At 44.2% G+C, this 20250-nt stretch overlaps 1 protein-coding gene across 1 annotated transcript in view; it reads right to left on the bottom strand.

The window, feature by feature from the left end:
* Positions 1-20250, bottom strand: part of TENM1 (teneurin transmembrane protein 1) — a 1826288-nt gene that overhangs the window by 16854 nt on the left and 1789184 nt on the right. Inside the window, exons 32-33 of the mRNA XM_078688755.1 lie at positions 17228-18448; positions 8004-8146 (exon numbers count right to left, since the gene is read on the bottom strand). Of these exons, the coding sequence (XP_078544881.1) occupies positions 8004-8146; positions 17228-18448 (1364 nt within the window). The remainder of the gene's footprint in view (positions 1-8003; positions 8147-17227; positions 18449-20250) is intronic.

Consider the following 20250-nt stretch of genomic DNA (forward strand, 5'->3'; position numbering starts at 1 on the left):
TCTGGTGACTGTGGCACGATATACGTTTGATACCTTCAATGTCAAGTCAGCTTCTGAAATGAAGAAGAATTCCTTTTTAAAACCGTTTAAATATGCAGGTGGTACTACATAAAGCCAATTATTCAGGAAGACTTTGCAATGGATCTCCAGTGACCCAGTTCTCTAGATGGAAATGTGTTGGTGTGGTTCGTAATTTGAATAAGATTTGCAAAGCTTTCCATTGTGATACATACAATAGGTGTCTTCTGCTCCATGCTCGTCTCCAATTCCAAACACTTCCACACCTTAGGATGTAAAACTCAGATCACAACCTAGAAAGCCATTTCTCCTCACTCAGCTAGTATCAGTTCTCTAATTATTCCCAGCACTGTGGGTTAACTGGAAATGTTCCACAAGCAAGCAGCTCTTGTACTGAATTGACTTTCTCAACAGCACAAAGATTTTAGGAGTTCGTTTCCCAGTAAGCAAAGTAGACCATTCACAGCAGATTTAGGGCTTTACCATCATTGCAGGCTACACCAAGTGTTTTTGCACTAGATTAGTTCTTTTTAGCAGGTCAGAGCCATGGAAGTTGCCCTTTTGTGTACAGTTAACCCCTTCGCTGTGGGGTGTTTTCACCTGCTGTGCGTGGGGGGAGGGGGGCCGCGTGCGGCGCCGCTGCACTCATGACGAGCGGAGCTCGTCATGACCACTCCCGTTTTGGAACGTTCAGCACAACAGGGAAATTATCCCCACGTGTGAACGTTCCAACGGTCATGACGAGCTCAGCTTGTCATGAGCACAGCTCAACCGTGCCTCATGACGAGCTGAGCTCGTCATGAGCATGGAAAGTGTTAAACTAGAGAAGTGAGATGGGGATTTTGTAGTAACCCCTGGAATGCAATACATAGGGCTATTATACAGTTTCTTCCATGTGTTTCCAAGCTATACTGATACGTTTCCTACAGTATGATGAAGTTCATGTTTTAGAAGAGTAGCAACTCCTCTGACAGAGAAATACAAGCGCTCTCTCTAAAGCAGAGCTTTCCAAACTGGGTGTCCCGACACAGTACTGTGTCGCCTGCAAGTGGTGGGTGTGTCACAGGATGAGGCACTTAGCACATAACTGCTAATTAGGAGGCATTCCTTTGAAAGAGTGTCTCGGAGTCAGCCATAGCAGCACAGACTCCGAGACACTCTGCTCTAGGGGGGTGGGGGGGCTGGGAGATTCACAACAAAGCCCAATTAACAAGTAAATGGTCCTTAAAAGACCTGCGTAGTACTCGTTGTGCAGCTGTGTGTGCCCGGGAAGCTGGGGTGAGGTGCCAGAGGGTGACAGGCAGAGGGAGGGAGATAGTGAGATAGAGGGAGGAAGACAGGGAGAGAGAGGGAAACAGAGAGAGGGAGACAGAGGGACGGATACAGAGGGATTGAGACAGTGAAGGATACAGAGGCAGACAGACGGAGGGATGGGGAGGGAGACAGACAGAGGGAGACAGACAGAGGGAGGGAGACCGACAAGAGACAGACGGAGGGAGGGAGACAGAGGGGGAGAGAGAGGGAGGGAGACAGGGAGAAAGAGAGAGGGAGAGAGGTAGAGAAAGGGAGAGAGGGAGGGAGACTGCGAGAGACGGAGAGAGAGGGAGGCAGACAGACAGAGATGCAGACAGAGGCAGAGACAGGGGCAGACAGACAGAGGCAGAGACAGACGGAGAGGGAGACAGAGGGAGGGAGACAAGGACAGAGACAGACAGATCAAGGCAGAGATTGAGACAGACAGGGAGGCAGAGAGGGAGAGGGAGACAGAGGGAGTGAGAGAGAGGGAGACAAAGGGAGGGAGACAGAGGGAGGGAGACAGAGGGAGGAGAGGGAGAAAGACAGGGAGGGAGGCAGAGGGAGACAGTCTGGGGAGGCAGAGGGAGAGAGACAGTCTGGGGGAGGCAAAGGGAGACAGTCTGGGGGAGGCAGAGGGAGGGAGGCAGAGGGAGACAGTCAGGGGGAGGCAGAGGAGGACAGTCGTCAGGGGGAGGCAGAGGGAAGGAGAGGGAGACAGTCAGGGGGAGGCAGAGGAAAGGAGAGGGAGACAGGGGGCGGCAGAGGGAAGAAGATGGAGACAGTCAGGGGGAGGCAGAGGGAGACTGGGGAGGCAGAGGGAGAAAGTCAGGGGGCGGCTGAGGGAAGGAGAGGGAGACAGTCAGAGGGAGACAGTCAGAGGGAAGGAGAGGGAGACAGTCAAGGGGAGGCAGAGGGAGACAGTCAGGGGGAAGGAGAGGGAGACAGTCAGGGGGAGGCAGAGGGAGACAGGGGGAGGCAGAGGGAGACAGGGGGAGGCAGAGGGAGACAGTAAGGGGGAGGCAGAGGGAAGGAGAGGGAGACAGTCAGGGGGAGGCAGAGAGAAGGAGAGGGAGACGGACGGGGGAGGCAGAGGGTGGGAGGCAGAGGGTGGGAGACAGAGGGTGGGAGACAGAGGGAGGGAGACAGAGGAAGCCAGACAGATAGAGGGAGACAGAGAGACAGAGGGAGAGAGAGGGAGGGAGACAGAGAGAGAGAGGTATAGAAAGGGAGAGAGAGAGGGAGGGAGACTGCGAGTGAAAAAGGAGGGAGACAGAGAGAGGAAGGGAAGGAGACAGAGGGAGGGAGACAAAGACAGACAGAGATGCAGATGGACGGGGACAGACAGAGACAAATAGAGGCAGAGACAGGGGCAGTCAGACCGAGGCAGAGACAGACCGAGACGGAGAGGGAGACAGAGGGAGGGAGACACAGACACAGATAGAGGCAGGGACAGACAGGCAGAGACTGAAACAGACAGGGAGGCAGAGAGGGAGACTGAGTGAGTGAGAGAGAGGGAGACAGAGAGACAGAGACAGAGAGACAGAGAGAGGGAGACAGAGAGAGGGAGACTGAGAGAGAGGGAGACTGAGAGAGATTGAGACTGAGAGAGGGGGAGACAGAGGGAAGGAGAGGGAGACAGACAGACAGGGAGGGAGGAAGACAGTCTGGGGGAGGCAGAGGGAGGGAGGTAGAGGGAGACAGTCTGGAGGCGCCAGAGGGAGGGAGACAGTCTGGGGGAGGCAGAGGGAGGGAGGCAGAGGGAGACAGTCTGAGGGAGGCAGAGGAAGACAGTCAGGGGGAAGTAGAGGGAAGGAGAGGGAGACAGGGGGAGGCAGAGGGAAGGAGAGGGAGACAGTCAGGGGGAGGCAGAGGGAGACAGTCAGGGGAGGCAGAGGGAGACAGTCAGATGGAGGCAGAGGGAGACAGTCAGGGGGAGGCAGAGGGAAGGAGAGGGAGACAGTCAGGGGGAGGCAGAGGGAAGGAGAGGGAGACAGTCAGGGGGAGGCAGAGGGAAGGAGAGGGAGACAGAGGGTGGGAGACAGAGGGTGGGAGACAGAGGGTGGGAGACAGACAGACAGGGTGGGAGACAGACAGAGGGTGGGAGACAGTCAGAGGGTGGGAGACAGACAGAGGGTGGGAGACAGACAGACAGAGGGAGACAGACAGACAGAGAGAGACAGAGGTAGAGAGAGAGTGATAGAGAGGGAGGGAGACAGAGGTAGAGAGAGAGAGATAGAGAGGGAGGGAGACAGAGGTAGAGAGAGAGAGAGATAGAGAGGGAGGGAGACTGCGAGAGAGGGAGGGAGACACGGACAGACAGAGATGCAGACAGACAGGGAGGCAGAGAGGGAGACAGAGGGAGTGAGAGAGAGGGAGACCGAGAGACAGAGAGAGGGAGACTGAGGGAGAGGGAGACTGAGAGAGAGGGAGACTGAGAGAGGGAGGCAGAGAGAGGGAGGCAGAGAGAGGCAGGGGAGGGAGACAGAGGGAGGGAGACAGAGGGAGGGAGACAGACAGAGAGACAGAGGGAGGTAGACAGACAGAGAGAGGGAGACCGACAGACAGAGACAGAGGGAGACCGACAGACAGAGACAGACAGAGGGAGACCGACACAGAGAAAGACAGACCGAGACAGACAGAGGGAGAGAGAGTGAGGGAGACAGAGGGAGAGAGAGGGAGAGGGAGAGGGAGAGGGAGGGAGACATAGGGAGAGAGAGGGTGAGGGAGACAGTTACGGGGAGAGAGGGAGGGAGACAGACGGAGTGAGTGAGAACCCCTCCTCCCCCCAGAACCCCCCTTAGGTAGTTTGGGCTCGCTACGCTACGTTCGCTCGCTGTAGTGCCTTAATGTGTCCCAAAATGATGCATCTCCAAAAAGTGTGCCCCCAACATAAAAAGTTTGGAAAGCTGTGCTCTAAAGCATGAACTCATCTATCACGTCTTGTAGAGTAACCTAACCAGCACTCCTCGCATCCCAGAGAAAACAAAAGGTTAAAACATCCACTGAAAATGGTAGTCAATGAGGTGGAAAGCTACATCACTGAAACCAACCTGAGCAAATACCCCACCAATAGTTTCATGGCACATGTACGCTTCTCTCTAACAGCTATAGCCTTTTATACTGTCATTGTATGTCCGGGACTCGCAGAAAATATAGCCTGGCTACTACCTTAATGTAAATGGATTCACATTTAGCCCAGGTGATGCAAACTCTCTCTGCAAATCCATTTTCTGTTTTCAGCGAGTTAGGTAAAAATACCTACTTTCTGAAACAAATTATTTTAATCACTGCCATCTAACCTGCGTATCACAGTGCTGTATTATGGGTGAACAGAGTTGCAGGCTCAAAGCCTGCTTAACACTACTCTTCGTAGAGAGATATACTTCCAGGGCCTCATTTATGAGAAATGACGCATCGCTGCATGAAAGCAGCGATGCGTCACTTCTCAGTGCGCACTCCTTGCGACATACCTGATTCGTCATATTTACTGTATGACGCATCATGTCGCAAAGAGTTACAGATACATCAGTATTTCTGACGTATCTGTATGGCGCAAAAGTGATGCATTGCTGGAGTGTGTCACAAAAGTGACGCAACCCCAGCAATGTGTCCTTTCACATGAGGCAAGCCCCATGTGAAAGGGCTTGCGTCAGTCTTACACCTGCTGTGAGGCAGGCTTAAGATTTTGACGCATTTGAGTCCCAGAAGTGGCGCAGTGAAATCTGGTAGATTTCACTGCGTCACTTCTATGACCCTTTCTTGCGTGGGAACACCCCCCTTCATACATTATACCTGGCGTAGGTATAATGTAGCGCAGGGGTTTAAAAAGTGACGCATCTATCTAGATGCGTCACTTTGTAAATGTGGTGCAACAAGGCGCATTTTTTACACTGCTGGTGCGTCACAAAAAGTGACGCACCAGTGGTGCAAAAGTGACGCAAGGGCTCATAAATGAGCCCCCCAGACTTTGCCCCTTAACATCACACTTCACAAACCAACAATTGAAGCATATGGGTAACAGTGCAGGGCTACTTTCCTGTACTTGTATAATTACCTGTACACATGTGAAACGGGATAAAAGGCATTCATTTTTATTTCATCTACGTTACATAACATACCCAAATGTAGAAAGACAATTAGTGTATATAATATGTAGATACTCACAATAGCAAATTTCACAAAAAGGTAAATTACTGGTGTATCATATTTAACTGCTATGAGGTGCATTACCCAATAATATTGATGAACGATCTCAGTTGAATAAATATTGGCCAAATGACTATGGGCCAGATGTAGGTCGGCAAATACCGGTCGGTAACGGCCGATTTCGGCAAATACCGACCGGTATTTGCTAATGGAGATGTAGGGGCCTTAAAATATACAGAATCGGTATATTTACTGATTCGGTAAATTTCCCAATTCTGTAAAATACCGAATCGGTAAATGTACCGAATCGGTAAATCCAGATGCAGGTGGCACTGAAAACAGTGCCACAGGCCATTACCGATTTGTTATTTACCATGTAATTCTATTGCATGGTAAATAACGAATACCTGTGTACATGCACATCTGTGCATTTAAACCTGTGCCATGTGGCACACATACATGCCCTAAGGGCATGTATGTGTGTCACGTGGCATACAAGCCAAAATCAGGGGTGCAACAGGGTGTCAAAGTGACACCCTGTCACCCTTGCAAAATCGGTCATTTTACAGAATCGGTATTTACCGATTCGGTAATTGACATTGATTCCTATGGGCCTGTAGGCCCATAGGAATCAATGGCAATTACCGAATCGGTAAATACCGATTCGGTAATTACCGAATTTTTACCTACATCTGATTTACCGAATCTAGAATACCGAATCGGTAAAATTCGGTATTCTAGAGTCGGTAAATCAGATTTACCTACATCTGGGCCTATATGGCTAATATGATGAAATATAATACAATGTTGCCTTCTTATCACAAGTCACTTTATTAAGTTGTAACTTAACTTTTCATACAGGAGTATGACCACACCCCTAGCTATACATACATAGGGTACTGTTGTAGTTAAAAACTAATCATACACTTCTATTATAACCATTACATTTATAGCTTAGTGGCAAATTTGCTTTGATAAGAATTTAATTTGCTAAGGGGTGATTTTACTTTGTACACATTCATTCCAAATCCTTTCCGTCCTCAATTCCTTCCAGTTCTTGATTTCGTTTAATCACATTTACATTGTCAGGTCAATTTCTGGTTTCTGTGCCCTACTATCTATACGGAAATGTCTTGTTATCTCAGCATACTTCAGTAATTTAACCTTTGTAAAGAGGCTTAACATGTAGCAAGATTACAAAGTCAAAGAGATCCCACATAATTCACAAGATACATTTAACATAAAATGACTGGTTTGGTGAATCAGGTGATTTTGGTACACTCATACAATTTGCAGGATCACTTCAAGGATTCAAGCTTTGAACCATAAAATATTCACGCAACTCAGTTGCAAGGAAAGAAATAGGCTAAGGAGAACAACAGTGTGGGGAAAGACAGGTTAAGGAATGACACTGAAAAAAGGGATGAGTAATATTTTAAGGGACAGTCAGAGAATACCACATTAACGCGGCATGGTGTTTCAATGTTCCGGCTGCATACATCATTTTGTAACCTGAAGTAATCATGGGTTCATCTTTTCAATAGTCTGGTAGTTTAAGGGACCAGCTGCAAAGACCTATATGTAACTAGAACATTCAAGTTGCATCACATGATATGAGTAGCCTATCTGGTCCTTGTTTGATTTTTGTGTTCCTTGTTTATCATTAGAAATACAGGACTTCATGAACAAAAATAACAAACACAAAATTATGACTGACATAAGACTACCTTTCCTCTATTGCTTGACCTTCTAATTGTGAACTCCAAAGGTAAGAAGATGGCTTAAGACATGGGTAGTAGAGAGTGGTGTGCATCCTGAAGGCTATAGATGCAAATGTAAGGGCACAGGCACACGGAGGTGAGTGTCTTCTGACAGTATTCATTTGATTAATTCACCTGAAACTGATTCCGTGGATTCCTTGCAAGTCACCAAAACAGAACCAAACAGAAATAATTGATCCTTTAATTCTTCTGAACTATTAAGTTGGGCAGCATTTCATTATTTAATTTAACTAGCCAAGGGGTCATATTTCCATTCTAAGTAGTTCCATTTTTTAGATATAGTTTCATTTTTTGAGTATTTTGGAACTCATTGAGTTTTTGTGAAAATAGTTTCAAAGACACGTTTCATAATACAAAAATATTTATGTACGTAAACTGAGAAAATCATGAACATTCTGGTAGTTAGAATTTTGTGTGAACTCAATTGTCTAGACCTATGTGAATTTAATGAAGAATATATAATTTTACAACTTTGAGTAACAGAGTCTAATGTGGTTGCCTATATGTGAATAATGGAATCCTACACTGTATGTAGGGTTTCTGAAACCATTGTTATATTCAACAGTTATCTTTCACCTTTAAAGAAAAGACCAGGTTTTTGGGGTCATTCGGGGGAGCTGTAATGAACGAGGTTGCTCCTCAGGGTGCCATATACATCCAAACTCCCTAAGAGTGACCTGTAGAAAGGACATATTTCTCAATCTCTACCATGGGTAAATTGTTCTAGCAACACCAGAACCACCACAACTCAAACATACTAACCTTTCCAGGATCCCATTCTTGGGTTTTTGTCTGAAGCTTTGAAAGTTCATATGTTGATTCAAATGTTTCTACATCTGGTTTAGGAAATCCAGGTAGAACATTATGCAATTGAACACCAAAGAGCTCTAGCCAGCTTCCAATATCTGGAAATAAAAGAACAAGAAAAAAGTGTATAACATAAATAATTAAAAAGTGTGATTTACCATATGAAAATGTTTTCAACTTTTTTTTACCTGGAGGAGGTTAAAAGCCTTTTGAGCATATTAAAGGCCTTTTTAATAATATTTGTTGTGAAAAGTGCCTCAAAATGATTTTAGTTGGATATTTGCAAATAGTCACTTGCTAACAAGGGTCAATATAATAGCATACACAATCTACATGTGAAATTTACAGATTTATATGCTTTTCATTTTGCATAAAAACACACAATAGTCATCATATTTGTAATGCCTGTCTGATGTGGCGGAACATCTCTGCATGAGAAACCTAACGAGGGCTGACTAAGCAATGTAATGCTACATATGGTCGTATTACTTGTGGTACCCACTTGGAGCATTAACTAGAGCCAAGATACTGCTCTAGGCCATCTCATGTAGCCCAGTAACACCAAACCTGATAGTTCCAGTCCAGGAGACAACACGCCCAGTTTCACCAGGTGTAGATATGCACCTAATGAAACTACTGTAGGGATATAGGCCAGTACTACAGGTAGGAGCACACACTGGCACCTCTGTCCTACTACTACAGCACCATAGGAGTTGCAGCCAAACGTTTCCCCTGGCCTATCTCATCCGTAACCAGGCCTACCCTGACCCCCGGAAGTCACAGAAGAAATAGAGTAAAAAGACTGTGTTATTCCTGGGATTGGCTGGCTATTCCCCATTCCATGGATCCATGGAGAAAACTGTATGATCTATTTGGTGGACTGATACACCAAGAACTGTAGACTCTGCCCCCTCCTTCTACCTGAATCCAACAACCTCATAATGAGGGAGAGGCTCTTAGTCCGAATGTTATGCTCCCCTCTTGCACAATGATAGGTTCATCTTCAAAGATTACAAAGTCATATATTTTTGTTAAAGTTATGGGAAAGATGGAGCTGCAGGTAAGATAAAGCGTTTTGAAGTGCCAATGCCTTCAGTGTGTGGAAGTTGTGCTTTTAATAGATTTTATGGTAGTTGTTTTCAATTGCTTTAATGAAAAAATATAATTCTGATGTTCCCTCCATTGTTTGCACTCTGCAAGAAATGAGCCATCAAGTGAAATCTGTGAACAATGATCCCTTCTGGAAGCTGGAGTCCACAAAAGAAACAGTCACCCTGAGTTTACGCAATTGTACAAAGACAACAAAAACTATTATCTGAATTTCCATAATGGGACAATTTATATTATAATTTGCTTTGAAGTCACAATTTTTATGACCAAACTTAAATGGTTTTCCTGTTTTTAAGTGACTAACTGAGAAAACCTCTTATAAAGAACATGAACACTCTCGAAGATTAAACTTGCTGAACTACCTATGGGTACAATCAGACCTCTGTAAATGTGACAGACATACAAACAGAAAAGTCGACAAGAGTTACATTACACATGAACAATCCACCAGAAAATAACAAAGTACCATCAACACAGTCACCAATCCAACCAGTCATTAAAAAACAGCAGGCCCACACGTGCCGCACCTTGTAAGGTCCACCAGTACACAATCCTAATAACTTCCACCATTAATCAAACTAAACCACTGAGTAAGACTTTATTGCTTGATTTAAAAAAAACTTTGCAAGTTACAAAATATAAAATATTTAAAAGAATACATATAAAAGAGAATGTAAGTTCCAGTCCAGTGTAGATAAAAATGGCTCAATCAAACTAAACCAGAACTGATATAGGGAGTACAGTGCACTGCTAACAGAATAGCAAATGTAATTGTAACAGGGCAGAACACAATTACACCGTGTGCCCACATATCCAACCCAGCAGCCATCCACACATGATAAAAAATGAAGTATAAACAAATACAGCTACAAATCACAACCCATACATGATTGAATGGTGAAACTGTGATAAGGGTGATGCATCACAGCACACACTTTATGTAATATACAAGGATTCATTTCAATGTGTTTTTCTGCAATTAAGGGTTTAGCATTTTTTGTGTCACACGTGTTGTTAGTAGATTGCAGTGGCCAATTTCTTGGATGGGCAAGATTGTGAAATATGTTGATAATTACCTGACATGGGGGCAGATCACAAAGCATTTTGATTGATGCTATTTCTTATCCTTGGTTGAAAGTAAGTCAGTAGTTTGTGCATATCAAGAAAGCATATTTGTTGCGGGGGTAATGTGTGACAAAGAATATTTATGCATATTGTGGTGGCGATCTGTTCTTCAGTTATTTATACTGTTCTGTTTTTGTGCTGCCTTATAGAATTCTGGTATTCTTCTGTTGTATGGTAGTTGTTGTGTTCTGATTAGACTGCTTTTCACTTTGTGCCCTGTTATGTTTTGTTTGAATGTTATTTAGCTTTGTGCAGTGTTATGGGATTGTGTTGTGATGTGTTCTATAATTTCTATGGGATGCCAACAAATGCTGACACATTTCCAGCCAAAAGCAATACATTTCTTTAAGGTTCCACTGACAAATAACCATTTACTAATATCTAAGGTGTTTAAGACATCAGTAGACCAAAAACTGCAGAAGGGACCCGAATTAACTTAGTACTGTACGCTCAGTTCTTACTTTAGGTAATATGGCTACAATGTTACTCTGGTGTAATCAATCTTTGCTGGCTTAATTATTGAATGTGTAAATTACTTGTTGGAGTCAAACTCAAATATTTTCATAACTTTTTTTCGTATAAGTCCTTAGAGGGTTAGCTAATTGACCAAATTAATCGCATGGATCTATAGGTAATTTCTTTAACACATGGAAATGATAAGAAATACAGAGGGCGAGAGAAAGAAACAAAGAAATGAAGGGGATAGGTATATGTAGGGGCAGAAAGAAGGATTTTGCTTTATAGTCTAAAGCCTTATATTGAGTCATTGACTTCGGGGAAGCTAATGTTCTGCATTATGCTAGTATAGTCTGTTTGAAATGGGAGATGAAGAGGTCCGAGGCAGAGAGCAAGAGTGGGAGAAAAAAAGGAGACTGAGTGCGACAAAGAGAGAAAAATAGAAGGAGAGACAGAGAAAGCGAGTGAATGAGAGAGAGTGCCAGAGTTAAGGGGCTGTTGGAGGTTCCATTGGGTAAAATTAGATAAAAGCAGGGTCCATTTGGGGGGGTGAGACAAGGATGTGTCCTGGCTCCCACCCTGTTTTTCTTACTTATGAATGGCGTAGTTGGAGTCCTAAACAAATGCCAGCATGACGCCCCCAAGATAGCTGGTGTACACCTTCTAGTTCTGGTATTTGCAGACGGCGTGCTGCTGCTATCTCGCACAACTATGGGGTTCTAGGAATTGCTGCACCAATTTGCGGGCTTTAGCAGGGATCGTAGATTAACGTAAGCAAATCCAAATACATGGCTATCAGTCAACATTGCACCTTCGGAAACAAGATGGTTGTGGAGTGCTCCTGTATTGACCAGGACAGGAGCTTTGATTACTTGAGGGTGGGGCTCAATGGTAATCTTTCCTGGGATCTCCTGCTAGCTAAAAGTAATTCCTTACTAACACACATAGCAGCTGCTATCATTAGGAGATATAAAGCTTTGACTGCCAGGGTTGTGTTGCCAGCACTAAAAGTATATAGAGCTGCGGCTGGGGGTGGCGCTTTGTATGAGGCAGACGTTTGGGGGCTAGGCAACACTTTGCATTTAATTGCAGCAGAAAATAAAATCATAAGATCACTTCTGGGGGTCCCTACCAGCACCCCACTTATACCCTTGAGATGAGATTGAAGCATAAAGAGGGTCAATCAAATTGCTCACTTAAAAACCTTGACCCACTGGTTAAGAATATGGACTGTCAATGAGATATCCCCATACAGAGCTGCATTACAGGAGCTGCTGCTATTAGATAAGTGCTACACTACCCCATGGATTAAAGATATAAAAACTTTATGCAGCGAGCCTAAGCTTGGGGGTGTATGGGATAACCTGAGTAACTTGAGGACCAACATGGTCAAAGATGGTAAAGTTATTTACTGGGAGAAGGTTCTGTAAAAGATGTAGTGCGAGGTGATGCCAGAGGGCCTGACGGACAAATTCTTAAGCCACAAACTCTCTTTGTCCTTTGAGTCATTCCTGGATAGAATTATTCCCTATGAGTCTGAATCGCTGTATATTCGTTTCCGGGTGGGAACATTGTCACTTAGGGTCTTATGAAGAGGAACAGAACCGTATATGTCCATTCTGTCCTAACACGTCAGAATTTGAGGTGCACTTCCTATTATTACTAGAAATGCAACACACCAAGATCCAGGTGGATTCTGCCTCTTTGCCACAAATTAGGTGCAAGGCAGTGCTGGGGAGTGTAACATTTATTAAAATGTGACACCTCTGAACCCATTGTATTTACACTCGCAAGATTCCTAAATTGGGCTGGTTCCTCAGAGGGGCCATCTTGCCCATAGGACAGAATAGGAAGGCTGTTTAATATGTTTTCCAGCCTATCTTCCCAAAGGCTTAAGATTGAAAGGTGAAGTTCAGTATGCCTGAACTCACATTGCAATAACACACAGTGTAATAACACATCTTTGTTAATGTAGGCGGTTTTTGCATTGTGTGTTCAGAAGCCACTTTTTTAGAAGTGGCTGAGTTTTATTCTCTGACATTTCTGTGTGTCTCTGCCTGGCTGTGGATTGACTGTCTGGATTCGAAAGCAATAGGTTCTGGGGAATGTCTTGACCCAGGGGAGGAGGTGAGACAGCAACAGGCTGACATGCATCTGGAGAGTAGGGGGAGAAGAAGCCCCTAGAGGTGAAGGGGCCTGGGTTGCTGCTATAAAACAATTCTCCCATCTCCTGCTGAGTGATTGAGAATCCAGACCCCCACTAATCAAAGGAAGAAAGGTGTCACTGGTAGGGTGGCACCCAGAACTGGTTTGAACAGGGGCCAGTCCCCCCCGAAACACAAAAACTTCAAAGCCATTGAGGGGAATAACTATGAGTGCTGAAGCCCCTGAACTTTGGAGAAGGGCTTGATCAAGTGTGAACAAGCCTGGAGCTACTTCGTGGTCAAGAGGACCTTTGCCAAGGAAGAAACAATTGAAAAGACTGAAGGATAGGACTGACCCTTGCCTGTTCTGGGGCTGGCCTGCAGTTTGCTGTTTTAGCCAAGGAAAGGTTAAAAGGACTTTGCTATGTGTTGTGTCCCCCTGCTTGAAGGACCTTGATGTGTGCTGTGTCCTGAAGTAACTTATCCAAAAGGGCCTGAGGTGAGCTGGCTCCCTGAAACACCGGAACATAAAAGTTTACATGAGAGTCTCAGCGGCACTGTGTGTGCATGCTTGTTGCAGCCTGAGACCCTTTTAAGGCATGCCCTGTGATTGTGGGCACCTGGAGTCCAAGCAAGGATCAGCGACGAAGTGTGCGTGTGCTTTGTGCAGCCTGAACCCCTTTGTGAGGAATGTCCAGTGATCGTGTGTACCGGAATCCAAGTGAGTATCATTAACGCTGTGTGCGTGTGTGTTGTGCACAGTGAGACCTTCATGAGGATTTGCCTTGTTATCGTGTGCACTGGAGTAAAGTGAGTCTCAGCGACACTGTGCGTGTGATCTTCGTGCAGCCTGAGACCCGTGTGTGGAGTGCCCAGTGATCGTGCACCCAAAGCATAAGGAAGACCCAGCAATGCTGTGTGCGTGTGCTTTGTGGCAGACTGATATCTTCGTAACTGAAGCGGCCCAGACCGGCAGACCCTGGAGGAGCTGAGTTGCCAGCCCGAGCCACCATTGCCAATTCACAAAGCTGCTTTGGAGGCCCAGCCACTGGACAAGGAGAGGAGAGTGGGCTTGTGCCCCCCAGGTAACGTGTGCCGACTCCTGGGGTGGGGCGCTGATTCGGAGGGAGATTCTCTAGGCCTCTCTCCAGTGTTGGCAGCGCGAGCCTATGCTTTAGCTCATATCAAACCCATATTGCCAACGGAGTGACAGTACAGGGGCCGGAGTGTGAAGCTGCACTTTTTGATTACATTGTACCAAGTTGGGGGCATCTGTGAGAGGCTGACTGGAAGGAGAGGCGGAGAGACCATCTAAGGCCCAGTGATTGGGGTCTGAGTGTATTGCACATTATTCCATTTCTGCAGAACGGAGTACCTGACTGTCGTATTACACATTGCATCATTTCTGCATAACGTAGTACCCGATTAGAGTATTACTCATTGCATTATTCCTGCATAACAAAATACCTGATTAGTGTATTACGCATGGCATTTTATCTGCAAAACAAACTACCTGATTGTCGTATGACACATTAAATTGTTTCTGCAGAACGAATTACCTGATTAGCGTATTGCACATTGCATTATTCCTGTATATCGAATTACCTGATTAGTGTATTACGCATTGCCTTATTTTTACATAACAACATATCTGGTGGTTGTATTACGCGCTGCATTATTTTACCTTGCAAAGTTCCTGATTGTTGCGTTACGCATTGCATTCTTTTCATTGCAGAGTGTCTGATTGCTGCGTTATGTATTATAGTATTTTTACATTGCAAAAGTGCCCGATTCTAGCATTACGAACTGTATGACATGATTTTAGGAGTTCAGAAGTGCTCATTAATATCGCCAGAACTTACAAGGGCTGGCTGGCCTAACAACCGGCCAGGAGAAATATTACACAACCTCATATGTTGGATTTATATTGTGAAATCTTATCGTATATCTTTTTACATAAAGTTTATACTCATTTTTATTCAACTATTGTGAGCGTGGTTGCAAATACTTTGCAAATATGCCTTGAAGATAAGCCTGGCTGCTCGTGCCAAGCTACCAAGGGGGCTATCTAAAAAGGTGACCTTCCTTTCCCTGACATTGGAACGCGTCCCTTCTTGGCCAAAGGTACCTACCTCAGCCAACCAGGGATCCTGGGTCTAACAGTAGGATGTAGGGAAGAAGGAAGCCAAGGTTTATTAATTACTTTTATTGCCACTTCAGATGCTGTATCCTTTTTATTTCAATGTTCTTCAAGGCAGAACACACTCTGGCCATACTTGTGGCCATTTTATTGGGTAAGCGAATGCAGATTGCTGTCATGATTTCATTAACATGAGTGACCATTACCTGACTTCCTGTTTAGGTATCTGGAGTATTTCAGAAATCTTCTTTAAAGCCTGGGTGCTGATTAATGCTGTGGGTCTTGTTAGATTGGTTCTTCCTGTATTGACTTTAATTCACCTGTGTAATGTGGTACAATGCCCTACATAGGAAAGCCCATGCTCTACAGGTAAGAAATGTTTGGTTCAGTATTTCTAGCTCTTGAAAGCCAAAAGAAAGAAACTACCTGCAAGAAGGGCTACTGGACCTGTAACAATCATGTGCGCGAGTTTGTCAGCACTTTCTAGGTTACAATACATCTAGAAGCCACACTATGTTTCAGGTTCACTATCGAACTATTGAATATGTTCAGTTATTAATCTTCTCCCACACTTGCTTTGTCAGCACAATCGTAAGTGTTACTTATTGAGGAGGTAGATCTATGGTTTATTTTTTAGTTGAAACTGAAACTAAGTATGAATGCAGATTTTACATCTAAATATTCTTTTACTAATTGGCTTGATAACTTGCATCTGTAGTTGATGCCACAAGAGGAGGAAAGACAGCTAGCCTATTCAATGATTTTTCCACGCAGACTAAGGGCCTAATTACAACTTTGGCAGCGTGGGAGTGGTCCACCATACTGCCAAACTAGTCTGCACACTACCTGCCAGATTAAGAGTCCATTCGTGGTATGGCAGGCAGTCTCACTGTGGTGCCTGATAAAAAGGCAAAGCAACGGCCAAAGCATTATCTTGCATGGCATGGACTGTGTAGTCCATGCTATGCAGGAACTGGGGGTGCATGCAGACTGGGTGACACACCATGTGCACCCCTGCATGCATCCCCTGGCCCAGAGGCAACAGGGGGACCTGTCAGGCCCCCTTAGGTTCCTCACCACCACCCTTTTCATGGCAGGTTCAATGCCATGAAAACTGTTGAGGTGAGGAAACTCGTACAAAATGCTTGGAGGCGCTGCAGCTGTACCACCAGCATATTGCGGCCTCAGACTGCCTCGCCATCCCCCGAGGGATCACAGATCCCCTGCGGTTGCGGCGATCCAATGTCGATCTAATCGCCAAACTCTTAATAGGGCGGTCGGACCGCCAGTGCGGTGGTTGCCGCACCACCATTGTGGACCGCCAAACTTACAATCAGGGCCTAGGTCAGAATGTAGCCAACTCCATCATGCAGATCCTCCATTTGAAGGTTGCAAAAGAAACTGCCTGGGTAAGACTACCCCAGGAGTTTAGTTGGCTAACTATTTACAATTTTGGGATGCATCCGTTTTTACAAGATTACCACATTAATATACGTTTATATTTGTATTTATTCTTAGCCTTCACATATCTGTATTTTAATAACCCCCCAAGCTCTCTTGAGAGCACACTTGGCAATATAGGTTATTGTGTTAAGTACTAGATGATGAGGTATGTGCAGAACCTGCTGCTCGTATATGTTGATCCTGACTAGCAAGCCCAAGCATTTCTCCTTCGAATTAGAAACATTGCATACCACAGAGTTAAGTCATAGGAAAACCTTCTGAATACGGGTCTACAACTATAACCCCCCTGGAGCACCATGCACAGTGTGAAAACAGTTATTTATTAACCCATATTTATTTGAGCTTCAGCCACAACCCAAGCACTGCACTAACCGGAAGGGGCTCAGAAACAGCTATGAGATTAGGTGATCTACACTCCGTTCAATTCCACAAGAGATGAACAGTGGAACGGAAAATTCTTACCCTCACCACACATTTACATTCATCTGAATATAGATTAAGAGTAATTTAGTATTATGTTTTGAGACATAGGATAGATTAAAATCCTCCTCATAATGTCTGCTGTACAAAATGTAGGACAGAGGGAAGTTACATTTTCAGTTATATAGCACATTTAATAAATACACGAGCACCAATACTGGAGGTAGGCATACCACAGGAGTGCACTAAAGATATATATGTTATACAAATCAACACAGGTGACATTTTCACAAATTATTGTTTAAACTACATAATTTTACCTGTAGTGTACTGAGACACATCTTGGATTCTGCCAACTGGATAGTTGTTTTCAAATGAGTAGATATTAAAAGGTTTGGGATTGGAGTTCAGTTTGTCCCATATGTGATGATTTGGTGTTGCCCACCGCCCAGCAACAACATCATAATCCCTCTGACCTAGATGAACCAATTTAGTTAATGAATCATACAGTCCTCCAAAAAAGCCTATGATGACCTGAAAATCTGGGTTTGTGTCCTGATAGATATCTCCATAAGGTGTGTAGAGAATTTCTTTAATCACTTGGCCCCGGCTACTAAACACAGCAAGTGGGGTTCCTGTATTGTCACAAGCAACATAATATTCTTCTAAATTGCTCAGTTCCATGGCAATAAGGTGTCCTTGAAGATCATAATACAATGATGTTATTTCTGAGCTTGTGTGATTGTACAAATGAGTAACACGAATTGGGTTAGCAAGATCAGCATAAAAGAATTGCAAGTGTGATCCTTGATTTGACTTGCTTGAAACTCGCCGTCCAAGGCCATCATAACGGTACTGTACAGTCCAACCCAAAATTTTGTTGTAGGCTCTGTTAAGAAGCCCATTTGAGTTATACTCAAAAATGTCATTGCCTCTTTGCCTTAGAAATCCATCCTCATCCATCTTATACTGAATTTCACCAAGTCTAGTGATGCGATCTGCAAGATCATATCTCAGAGGAGTCAATCGGGCACTATTTCCATGGCTGAGTAGGTTGATGTTTCCATTCAGGTCATAGCTATATCGCCACTGAGGTTTATCATTCACAGAAACTGCTTGCAGCTGGCCATCAGCATCATATTCATAAAAGTAACGTGTTATATTGGCCTCAACACCCACTCGTATGTCACATATTATCATTCGGCCCATGGCATCATATTGAATAGTCATCCAGTAGGCAATGGCTTTCAAGATTTCATACTGTACTTCAATAACCTGTCCATTGGAATTGAAGATTTTAGTGTGCTTCATCATTGTAGTTGTTATTACTTGATTTAAGTCAAAGTTGATCACACTAAATTTTCCAAACTGTTCTGTCCTTCCAGACACATCAACGTATCGATACAGGTCAATGGGAAGTGGGATTTCGTTTATCATAGCCTGCATGCTGGTGACCCGGAAATTGTTATAACTGTAGTCAAACCTTGCATTTACAAGGCCTTCTTCACTAAATCTGTAGATCTGGCGACCAACAAGAGGACCTGTTAAAAGCAAGTAACACATTCATAAATCTGATCATCGTAAATAAATGGCAAAACAATGTTAAGGCTGTTTCTTATGAAAAGCGAAATTTCTTGACTATGTTGCTAGACTTAACCATACATAGCTTGCCAACAAACTGAATAGGGGATATTACTATTTTTAAAAGCACCTCATGTATAGCAGTAGGAAACTATTAAATATAATAATTACTTGAATATATATTGCAAGGTTTCATGAGTGTGTTCAATAAATATTTCATTTCATCACTTCATTTCCCATTAGCCATTTCTACAGAAAGTGACATGCCTCCTTAACCTCAACCTACTTTAATCCATTCTTCAGAGTATCCTACAATCTGGACTTCCCCAGCAAAAGGTCAGACACAAACAGGGGCATCTATTATTTGGACCTTTAAGGACTAGTAAGGGGCTTGAGCTAGAAACGCAGGTCAACTTCACCCTACACATAAGATCTCACAATGTGCCTCACCTAGCATCCCAGAACTACCCATCCCTGCAATCACACCCAGGCATAGACCCCACAAACAGTCAAACATCCTCATAGCACCTAGACCCATCACACACATATTCTCAAAGCTATGAAACACAAGCTCTATCTTATGTTCGTCAATGCTCATTCTGCAGTACCTAATGCTACAGACATCTCAGCTGGCGTCAGAACCTCAGTGCACTCTTTATCACATACAAATGGCCACTACCACATCATTGATCCTTCTAGATGCCCTTGATCCATAAGGCTACAGCATTCAACGTGCAGACCATGTTCATAAGAGGGGAAGATGTCACAAGTCCTCCTAGTCCTGTACCAGAGGTAAGCAAGTGGCAATCAACTCACATGCCAGTGCCTTTTCCTCACAACACAATGTACCACCTTCTCTCTCATCTACAGGCCCCCTGAACAGAACTAGGCTCCATTGGCACATTTTCACACATCCTTACCACCCTATCTATCCAACCGCCAACCTCCAACCTCGGCAACTTCAAGGGGTAGGGTGGGGGTAGTAATGTATGGATTACGGAGTTTAACAGGTAAGTAGACATATAAATAAATAAATGAAACAAAGTCCGTTGTGTGCACTGCATCACCAAATGCAATGCAGTGCGTGCAACGAAACTCGTTTTATTTATTTATATTTTTACTTACCTGTTAAACTCCGTAATCCATACATTATTACCCCCAACCTTCAGATTCTTCAAACACTTCTACATAGACAGAATACATCTTAACCTTATCACTCTCCTTTGGCAGGTCCATCACTGACATCAACACCCTTCTAAATGACTTCAATGCACCCTTCCTAATGACTTCAATGCATTTATGGAAAACCAAGTTAACAACCATGCTCCAATTAAAACAACCTTGCCCAAGCTGAACTCTTCAGCCCTCCTGTTCTGCAAGGACCTAACTGACAAAACACTCCATCTGCAGATAGAGAAGAAAATGGAGGAGAAACAAAGCTGTAAGTGACCTAACAATACTGAAGTTCCTTCTTGTAATACTGAGGAAACTTGCCACATCAGTCAAAGTCAAGTTCGATACCAACTCCATCAATGGAGCTGCTATTAGAAGCCAAACACTCTTCAAAATAATCAATTACGGCATTCACCGCTTCCCTGGCACTCCTATCCCACACTCAATGAACAAGTTCAATGTCATCAATCATGTCTTCAGTGAAATAATACAGAAGCTCTGATAGCACATTGACAACACCAAACCTGGCTCTCCGTTGACACTCACTCCTCTGCTCGACACTACACAACAGTCATCCTTCAAACCCCTT

This window comes from Lissotriton helveticus, chromosome 4_1 (assembly GCF_964261635.1).
Source record: "Lissotriton helveticus chromosome 4_1, aLisHel1.1, whole genome shotgun sequence".
In the NCBI taxonomy this organism is placed as follows: domain Eukaryota; kingdom Metazoa; phylum Chordata; class Amphibia; order Caudata; family Salamandridae; genus Lissotriton; species Lissotriton helveticus.